The sequence below is a fragment of the Aedes albopictus genome, unplaced genomic scaffold (assembly GCF_035046485.1).
Source record: "Aedes albopictus strain Foshan unplaced genomic scaffold, AalbF5 HiC_scaffold_67, whole genome shotgun sequence".
NCBI lineage: Eukaryota > Metazoa > Arthropoda > Insecta > Diptera > Culicidae > Aedes > Aedes albopictus.
The window spans coordinates 40687-51429 of NW_026917498.1; the positions used below are offsets into that span (position 1 = coordinate 40687).

A 10743-nucleotide genomic window follows, 5' to 3' on the forward strand; every position below is an offset into this window, starting at 1 on the left:
TTGAATCAATCTCGAAAAAAAAACTCCTGCAGAAAATGCGAAAGGAATTTCTGGAGGAATTCTGAATAAAATTACTGGATGGTTCCCAGAAGAAACATCTACTGAAGTCTTGGAAGGAAATAATGAAGGAATTCTAGAAATAACTATGGAACGAACCGGTGACGAAACTCCTGGAGGAATCCTAGAAAAAGTTCATGGAGCGCACCTGGTGTGATGGTTAGAATACTTGACTATCACGCCGAGGACCCGGGATCGAATCCCACTCCCGACAAACTCGCAAAATGTGAGTTCTTCCTTCGTAAGGGAAGTAAAGCGTGGGTCCCGAGATGAACTAGCCTAGGGCTAAAAATGTCGTTAATAGATAAAAAAAATCATGGAAAAATACCGGAAGATGTTCCTAAAAGAATCCTGGAAAAAATCCTGATAGCAAGATTTCCTGAATTCAGGATTTTCTAGATGCATAAGAAAGAACTCCTCGGAAAACAACTAAAGGAACTCCTGGAAGAAGCCCGCGAGGGTTTTCTGAATTTGTCTTAGAAAGATTATTTGGAGAAATCCCGGAAAGAACCTCTGAAGGAATCCCTGAAGGAGTTGCCGGTGGAATCACGAAATAAACTACTAGAGGAATCCTAGGTGGAACCTCTTTAGGTATACCCAGAGGAAGCTTATGAAGAAATCCTGAATTAACCCCATACAAAATCTCTGAAGGTGCTCCTTGAGGAATTCCAGAATTAACTTCTGGAGGAAACCTGAAATACATTTTTGGAGAAATTGCAGAAGGAATTTATGTAGCAATCCCTAGAAGTATTTCCAGGGGAATATCAAAAGGAATTTCTGAAGGAACTCCTAGAGCAATCCTGGAGGAATCCCAAAAATGATTCCCGGAAAGAACTTCTAGGGTAATTCCTGTTGGATCGTTTTAAGGGCTGTCAGTAGGACCTCCTGGAAGATCCCAGCGGGAACTTAAGAAAAAATTCTGAACAAGCCCCTAGAAGAATCTCCGGAGGTGCTCCCTTAGGAACCCCAGGATGAACTCTGGGAGAAATCATGAAAGAACTGGAAAAATCGCGAACGAAATTCCTGAAGGAATCCCGAAAGGAATTCTAGTGATTGAATCTATCATTTATTCAGCTAATTATTAACAAGTACTATGAGAACAATGTGTCCTGATCATGTGAATTGTTGCAACAGTAAAACCTCGACCACCACTCCACTAAGATTTGTGGGCAATGCTCTCCTTCTTTACGTGATCGACACTGATTCTCTTCAGCGGTTGACCTGTCTGAACGATCGGAATCGACTTGTGGCCTTCCGCATCCGCAACTGCCCTCTTCGGAGCCGAAATCGTCAAGATGCCGTGCGACGAAATCGACGAGTTGATCTGGTTGAAATCGAGTTCCGGTGGAAGGGAGTAGCGCTGAATGAAGTACTGGGAGATGTAGGTAGCCATAATCGTCCTGCTTCTCGATGTATTCCCTTCGATGATGATGCTGTTGTCGGAGGCTTGGTCGAAGGCCTTCACCAAGTTGATTTGGAACTTGTTGACCTTGTCGGCGTGAATCGTCGATCCGAAGTCCTGACAGGCAGCGATGCTGTAATGGACGATTGTAGACGGGAACCGCCGATAATTCCTGAAAGAATTCGAGGAGAAGCTCTTTGTGAAATCTTAGCAGTAAGTAATAAATTAGCACACTTCCCAGTGCGCGCTAACTCACCTTTTGAATTTAATCACACTGCCTAAGGAAAGCCGACGAAATTCTCCTAAGTCCAAATCGTAAACAACAAGGCCACGAAACGTCAAAGACTTAGAAAAATTTATCATAGCAACCGCCGTATGCACTGCCCTATAGTACTTATCCAGGATCTCGTAGATTACGATAAGGAACAGTAGCGGTCATAGTATATTGCGGATTTTTAGAAAAATTTCCACTCTGCGGTAGCCGCCGAGTTCTACCGCAGCTGTCAAAATCCTACCGCAGGCTTGAAAATCATCCTATCATCGAAACTGAAGGCCAAATCAAAGCATACTTGCAAGGTGAATTTAACTGAAAACCAACAACAAACAATGATCATCGGCGTCGTATCCAAGGCTATCCAAGGTATCGCTAGGGCTCGCTAGGGTAGATCGATGATACCTCAGTGAAAATCAGTAGCCTGACAGCTGCGGTAGCTTTTTGTTCTACCGTAAAACGGAAAGTTTTCTGTAAATTAGCAATACATTCTTTCCTCACTTCAGCGACGAACCGAATGGGATCGGACAAGACACTTTTGTGCAGTACTCTACATGGATATGCCCCCTACTGTGCTTCAATGAGATCGATGATTTTCTCAGGGACACACTTGCACTTGAAAGCTTTTGCGTAACGAATGAACACCAAGTGCAGAGACTCTTGGAACTCATTGATATGCTCCGAGATAATACGGAGCGTGACAATATGATCCACACAGGATCGTCCGGCACGGAATCCTGCCGCCGGAGAGTTGCGTCAACCTTCTACTGTATGCGGTTAAGGATCACTTTGCAGAGGACTTTCAGAACGCTACACAGTAACATGATGCCCCGCCAATTATCGCATATAGTCAGGTCAGCATTTTTGGGCACCTTTACTAAGACGCCATGCATCAAGTCGGTCGGAAATGTCGCAGTTTTCCATTTGTTGCAGAATAATTGATGTAGAAGATGTGTGGATACTACAGGGTTAGCTTTGAGCATCTCGGCTTATATGCGATCGATCCCTGGGGCCCTGTTTGATTTCATGCTAGGGATGGCTGTTTCTATCTCCTGCAATGATGGAGCTTCGGTGTTGACACGGGTAATGCGTCGAACCCTTGGCGGATCATGCTGAGGTGTTGATGGCGTGGCCGACACTTGAAATAGGTTTCCAAAGTGCTCGAACCAGCGTTGCAATTGATCAGCCGGGTCGGTCGATCTTAGCCCCACTAAGACGACGTGAAACATCGTAGAGGAGACGGATGTCACCGGTGTTAGCGGCTTTCTCGCCTTCGTCGGCTAGGGAGTCCTCCCACGTTCTTTTGTTCCGCCTACATGAGCGTTTCACTTCCTTCTCGAGAGCTGAATAGCGCTGACGGGCTGCGGTTTTGGCTCTTCGTGTTTTCGCTCGCTCTATCTTTGCTTTGGCGTTACTTCGCTCGTCTATCTTCCTCCAGGTATCTGTAATCCACTGCTTTCTCCGGGTTCGTAGCTCACCCAGATTAATCTCGTCGGTGGTGATGAAGGCGTTCTTGATGGCGATCCGTTGTTCTTCTACGCTTCAACTTTCTGAAATATCCGCAGCACGATTTTCTAGCTCACGGCGAAAGATCTTTCCACCGCAGCGTCTTCCAGTCGGCGTGTGTTGAACCGGTGCCCGATTTTCTCCTCCTGTCGATGGATCCTACCAATGCGGAGCCGGATCTCGCTGATTAAGAGATAATGATCGGACACAATTTCGGCACTGCGTTTGTTACGCACATCAAGAAGGTTCCGTCTCCACTTTCGGCTGATGCAGATGTAGTCGATTTGATTTACCGTTACGCCATCACGGGAAACCCATGTTGCCACAAAACTTTGCAAACAGCTCTCCGTTTCCGCTCATTTCTCCGAGGAGACCATGGCGTTCCATGACGTGCTCATAGTCCGAGTTGTCGGATCCAATCTTCAGTTTGGAGACGCCCATGATGATCTTGATACCACCTTTCGGAATCTTGTCTACGATAGCATTCAGTTGGCTGTAAAGATTCTCTTTGTCTTGCAATTTTGCAGCATCGGTTGGCGCGTGAGATTGGATCTTAGTAAGGTTTCGAACCCATGTTCTGAATCTGGCTACAATTATCCTCTGATTAATAGGTTCCCACTCACTTCAAGCGCAGTATGAACGTGAACGCCTACGACCAACTCCACGGTGGCGAGAAGCGTGTTCACCTCGTAGGCCAGAGTATAGCAGAATTTGTCCCGACGCCAAAGTTCGGCCAACAGATTTCGCTCAGTCCCAGGATCTTAAGCTTCATGCGGTCTGCCTCATTGGCTAGTAGTTCCAATTCATGTCCATTATTTCGCGCCAAAAGTCGTTGTCGTTGAATCAGTTCGTAATCAATCATTTCGGTTTCTGTAACGGTATTTGGATTTCGGAAACAGTATTTTGTTGGCCTAAGGTCCCCTATCCACCTTAGGTATAGCTTCCGATGGAAGAGCACTTCATACTCAGCCGCTGGATGCCAGAACAGACGCTGTTTGAGCTGCACCTCCTTGGTGCACAGACGCTCGAAACGTATCTCCTCAATCTAGCTGAAGTCAGAAGGACAACAGTGCCCAGGCTGCACTACCAGATAAGCACACAACTCTGAGCTGGCGGTCTTTGACATCACTTGACCCGTGGAAGCATGAGGTAGGAACTTGTGAGGATCAGAGCTATGTTGGACGCTCTCCTTATCGACCCACCGTTTTGAAGCCCAAGACAACTGCCTGTATAATTCATCTGTTTTTCCAGCTTGATAGCTGTAGGACTGGGTTGGAAGGTTCCTACAGGAGCCTGGCTACATTTGTTAAGAAAAATTGCAAGATCAAAATTTAATGTGGCAGTTCTTATGCCGTAACGCACCATTCTAAGGTGATCTACCCATGTACGGGATAAGTACTATGTACTCTTCTACTGCTTATTCTACATGCTCTTGATACGCTTATTTCCCTGCTTACAACTAACAGCTTGAGTAACAGCATGGGCAAAAGGGTCATTATGACATTGAAGTTAGATTTATATAATAAATAGTAACTATTGGACTGAATTGAATAAAAGCTCAATAAAAAATTTAAAAAGCAATGATAAATGGATGTCACCAACAGTAGAGACACTAGTTATCGAAACCGTAGCGGTACATCATACGATACCGACATGCACCCTGGTCTAGCGCCGTTCCTTCTTAGTAAGATAAGGTTAGGTTAAGCAAGAAGGTATCATACTCGGTAAGTAGGCCTTGACCAGGTTAAACGGTTTTTTCTGCTCGTGTCATTTTTTTTTTCTTCTTTTCAGACCCAAATAATTTCCGAGATTCAAATATCTCTTGAGGCGTTTGTGATATTGCGGATTCGAACAGAGGATTATTTCCATTGCTGGATTTGTTCAAGTGTTGCGGTTGAAGAGTTAATTTGGTGTTCCATTGCTGGATCGTTTCCGTTTTCTGAGATTCCATTGCTGTTGCGTTCGGTGGAGGATTCCTGTTTTTGGATTCATTCAAGTGTTGTGGTTGAAGTTGCAAGTTTTTGGTTCCTAGAATTCAAGTTTTCCGTTTTGGTTCGTCGTTGGATTTGTTGTTTGTATTGAAGAGCCGCAAGTATAATTTATTTATTACCTTTTACATTATTGTATCCTGATCCCACAGTTCACAAAACAGACCTTCATTTTTGAGTTTCCTACATGGAGACTGATGAGGGGGAGGGGGGGTCAAAAGATAATGCCCATTTGCTTGAAACATCTTCATTGGTTAAACCTTTTCGTGTGAAGGTTTATCCACCTAGTTTCCCTGGACCGTTTGCAATATTTTTTCGTAAGAAAGAGAGGCCAATTAATGTTTTATTGATTTCCTCTGAGGTTTACAAAAAATACAAATCTGTGAAGGAAATTAAGAAAGTTTCACTTGACAAATTGCGTGTCATTTTTGGTTCTCGAGATGAAGCTAATGCTCTTCTGGAATCCAAATTATTTGCAAATTCCTATCGCGTGTATGCTCCTAGCGATTCATGCGAAATTAATGGAATAATTTATGATGAGTTTTTGGATTGTGAGGATGTTGTCAATCATGGCACAGGTTTTTTCAAGAACAAATCCATTTCACCTGTTACGGTTTTGGATTGTGTTCGTTTATCAAAATTATTGTTTACTGGGAATGATTCAAAATATGAACATTCTGATTGTATAAAAATTACTTTTTCTGGATCCGTTCTTCCGGATTATGTAAAAGTTGGACAAGTTATTTTCAGCGTGAGACTTTACTATCCAAAGCTCATGCATTGTGATCGATGTCTTCTTTTCGGTCATACTTCGAGTTTTTGTTCGAACAAACAAAAATGTTCAAAATGTGGGGAGTTACATTCATCATCCGATTGTGCTAAAAAATCGGATGCATGTATTTATTGTAAACAAACTCACAGTTCTTTGAAAGAATGTGCTGTTTATATTGAAAATCAAAAAAAGCACAACCAAAAAATAAGACACAAAAATAAGGTTTCATATGCTGAAATTATGAAATCTGTTGATGATATTTCTTCTCCCAATGCATTTGAAATTTTACCAGATGAAGAAGGTATTGAATCACTTCATGACGGTAATGATTTTGTTTACAAACCTCCAAGTAAAAGAAAAAGATCTAACATAAAATCCGCTGTCAAAGACAATATTTCTGAACCCCAACCATCTACCTCTTTTGATAAAAACTTTCCACCTCTTCGTTCTTCTTCCAAGAATATTCCTGGGTTTCAAAAAATTGATTCCGATAATGTGCCTAACACAAATGATAAAAATTCAAATGATATTTCTGATGAAAATCCAAAGAGCTCAATTCTGGGAATTTTGGAGGAGCTTGTTAATTTTTTGGGATTAAGTGATTTTTGGAAAAATATCATTAAATTAGTTTTACCATTTTTGGCTTCCCTTTTGGATAAATTGAACACATTTGGACCCCTCATTTCTTCATTATTTTCATCCTAATGGCGTCCAATAATATTAGTGATGAGATTCACATTTTACAATGGAATTGTCGTAGTGTAATTCCGAAAATAGATAGATTAAAAGCATTATTAACTAATTATAATATCGACATATTTTGTTTAAATGAAACATGGTTAGTTTCTACTAAATATTTTCGTATTCCTAATTTCAATATATTGCGTAAAGATAGGGAATTATCATTTGGTGGGGTTTTGATTGGAATTCACAATAATATTGAATTTAAATACTTAGATTTACCATTGCTACCTCAGTCCCAGATAGAATTTATAGCTATATCAATCAAAAAAGAAAAATTCAATTTTTCTATTGTTTGTTTTTATATTCCTCCAAATGCTAGTTTTTGTTTAACACAAATTACAAGTATATTGCAACAAGTCCCTTCTCCATTTTTTATATTAGGAGACTTTAATGCCCATAATTTCGCTTGGGGTAGTGATAAAATCGATGGTAGGGGTTCCTTAATAATGGATTTGATTGATGACCTTAATTTAAATATTCTCAATGATGGTTCATTTACTAGAGTGGCTGTGCCTCCTAGTAATCATTCATGTATTGATCTTTCACTTTGTTCGAATAGTTTGGCATTGCAATCTTCTTGGTCTACTATCAATGATCCAAATGGCAGTGATCATTTACCTATTTTGATTCGAATGCACATTCCCGTTCGAAATCAATTAATTAATGAGTCTTGTACTTATGATTTGTGCAAAAATGTGAATTGGACAAAATTTTCTGATTTAATATCTATTTCGTTAATAAATAGTGTAGATTCAGCTTCACCAATTGACAATTATAAGAGCTTTTCAAATTTACTAATTGATAGTTTACGTAAATCTCAAACTAAAAAATGTGTTTCGGGTACTGTTAAAAAGGCACGTCCTTCTTTTTGGTGGGATAGTGAGTGTTCCAATTCACTGAAAAATAAATCTGATGCTTTTAAAAACTTTCGCAGATCAGGCTCCAGAGATAGCTATTTATTGTATTGTAAAGCTGAAGCCCAGTTTACTAGACTTACTAAATTCAAAAAGAGAAATTATTGGAGAAATTTTGTAGAAAACCTGGACAGTGAAACTTCATTGTCTACTTTGTGGTCAGTAGCACGAAATTTAAGAAATTATAATTCTAATGTTCCTACTGTTTTGGAATATTCAGAAGAATGGATTGAAAAGTTTGCTTCAAAAATATGTCCAGACTTTGTTGCTCCATTAGTAAATTATAAATCAAAATCTTTAAATTATTTTCCTGAGCTTTGTGATCCATTCTCCTTGGCTGAGTTCAATTTGGCTTTATCTATTACTAAAAATACAGCTCCAGGTATTGATAACATGAAATTCATTGTTTTGAAAATGTTGCCTGATGAAGGTAAACTTCATTTACTTTCGATATACAACAGCTTTTTGTTACAAAATATCATTCCTGTTGAATGGCGCTCAATCAAAGTAATAAGTATTCTTAAACCTGGTAGAGATCCTTCATTAGCTGATAGCAGAAGACCTATCAGTTTGTTATCATGTTTACGCAAACTTATGGAGCGAATGATTTTAAATCGTCTTGAATTTTGGGCTGAAGAAAACAATATTTTATCTCCGTCTCAGTTTGGATTTAGAAGGGGTCGTGGTACGCGTGACTGTATTTCACTTTTAGCAACGCAAGTTCAACTTGCATTTAATCAAAAACAAGATGTAGTGTCTACTTTTTTAGATGTCTCTGGAGCCTATGATTCTGTTCTGATTGATTTGTTGTTCAATAAAATGAACAATTTGAAAATTCCAAATATGATTTCAAACTTTATATATAATTTATTCTCATTTAAAATTATGCATTTTTTTCATAATAACTCTTCCAAAATAATACGATATAGTTACTTCGGCCTTCCACAGGGATCATGCTTGAGTCCGTTTTTATACAATTTATTCACTAGCGATATGGCATCTATTATTCCTAATGGTTGCTTTTTGCTTCAATTCGCTGATGATAATGTTCTTTCCATACGTGGAAAAAATAGAGATGTTATTGAACATTTTATGCAATGTGCTTTGGATAATTTGGATATGTGGGCTCATGACAATGGATTCTCATTTTCAGTTCAAAAAACCAAATTTATTGTGTTTTCCAGAAAACGTTCTACCACAAATATTAATTTATTTCTGAATGGACTTCAAATAGATCAAATTGATGAATATAAATATCTTGGTATTTGGTTTGACTCTAAATTGAATTGGAACACTCATATTATATACATTCAAAAAGTTTGTTCAAGAAGAATTAATTTTCTTCGTACAATTACAGGCACTTGGTGGGGTGCAAATCCTTCTGATTTAATAACGTTATATAAAACCACTATTCGTTCAGTAATGGAATACGGTTGTTTTACTTTTGGTAGTGCTGTACAAACTCATTTATCAAAACTTGAAAAAATACAATACCGTTGTTTGAGAATTTGTTTAAAACTAATTAATTCCACCCATACTCAATCTATAGAAGTTCTTGCCGGTATTGTTCCACTAAAAATTCGTTTTCAGGAGATGAACTGTAAATTTTTGACAAATTGTTTTGCGAATAATCATCAAATCATAAGTACTTTGGAGTCGTTATACCAAATTAATCCTACAAATAGAATGTTGGATTCTTTCACTCACTGTTTAAATCAAAATCTTTTACATGTGCATTCGAATGATTTTTATGATTTTAAATTAAACATTCATACTTATGAACCATTAATTGACTTGTCCCTATTCTATGAATTGCGGCAAATACCAAAATTTCTACATCCGCATTTTGCAAATTTACTGTTTGAACGTAAATTTGATGGAATCAGCCCTTCACAAATGTATTTCACAGATGGTTCTTTGATTAATGACATCGCAGGTTTTGGAGTATATAATTTATTTTTAGCTCATTTTTATAAATTACAATCTCCGTGTTCTATTTTTGTAGCAGAACTCATTGCCTTGTATTTTGCATGTAGCATGATCAAGGATTGCCCGCCAAATTTTTATATTATTTGCTCTGATAGTTTCAGTTGTCTGAGTGCTTTGAATACTATCAAGTTCAATTACAAATCACATCACATCACGTTGATGTTGAAAAAAATATTATTTGATTTGCATTCTGGAGGATATGTTATAAAATTTGTTTGGATTCCTGCACATTGTAATATTTATGGCAATGAACAGGCGGATTTATTGGCAAAATTTGGGGTTACTTGTGGTATACTTTATAATCGTGATATTTCTGCTTCTGAATATTTTCCAAATCTTAGAAATTATTCTTTAAATACCTGGCAAATCAATTGGGATTCTAGTGATAAAGGGCGGTGGTGTCATTCAATATGTCCCAAAGTGAATAATTTTCCTTGGTTCAAAAATGTATCTGGGAGTAGAAATTTCATTTGCACATTTTCAAGATTGATTTCCAATCACTATATTTGTAATAGTCATTTGTATCGCATCAATATAAATGATACAAATTTATGTGAATGTGGCATATCCTATGAAGACATTGATCACATTATAATTAATTGTTCTCGGTTTATTGTACCGAGGAAAATACTGTTTGAGAGCATTATTGCAGCAGGTTTTTCAATTCCTGTATCTATACGGGATATTTTGGGCTCAAAAAATGAAACCATATTAAAACTTTTATTCAAATTTATAAATGAGATTGCATATTTCGTATGATACTTTTTCTCTTTTTTTTTGGTATACTTTATTTTCAGCCTTGAAGATTCGTTTTTGGTGAATCCCTGACCCCTACCCTCTCCCCACAAGGATTTCTGGATTTCTGAAGATTCGTTTCACGATGTGGCATGTTGTCCTCCTTCAAGATTGCGGCTCTGCTATGGCTACTGCCGTGTGAGCCTTTAATTTTAAGTTATTATTATAATGTTATTTGAAAAGATAAAAGAGGTTTTGTGCCTCTTTGAGAAAGATTTCGTTTTTGTAATGTTGAAATCACTCAAAGGGGTTTTTCCCTCTTTCAAAATTTGAAGTTAAAATAAACAATAACAATAACAATAATA

At 38.2% G+C, this 10743-nt stretch overlaps 1 protein-coding gene across 1 annotated transcript in view; it reads right to left on the reverse strand.

Annotated features, from left to right (window-relative positions):
- Positions 1-1213: 1213 nt before the first annotated feature.
- LOC115258798 (protein lethal(2)essential for life-like) overlaps positions 1214-10743 on the reverse strand; it is a 16203-nt gene continuing 6673 nt past the window's right edge. The window contains exon 2 of the mRNA XM_062843954.1: positions 1214-1631. Within this exon, the coding sequence (XP_062699938.1) occupies positions 1214-1631 (418 nt within the window). The remainder of the gene's footprint in view (positions 1632-10743) is intronic.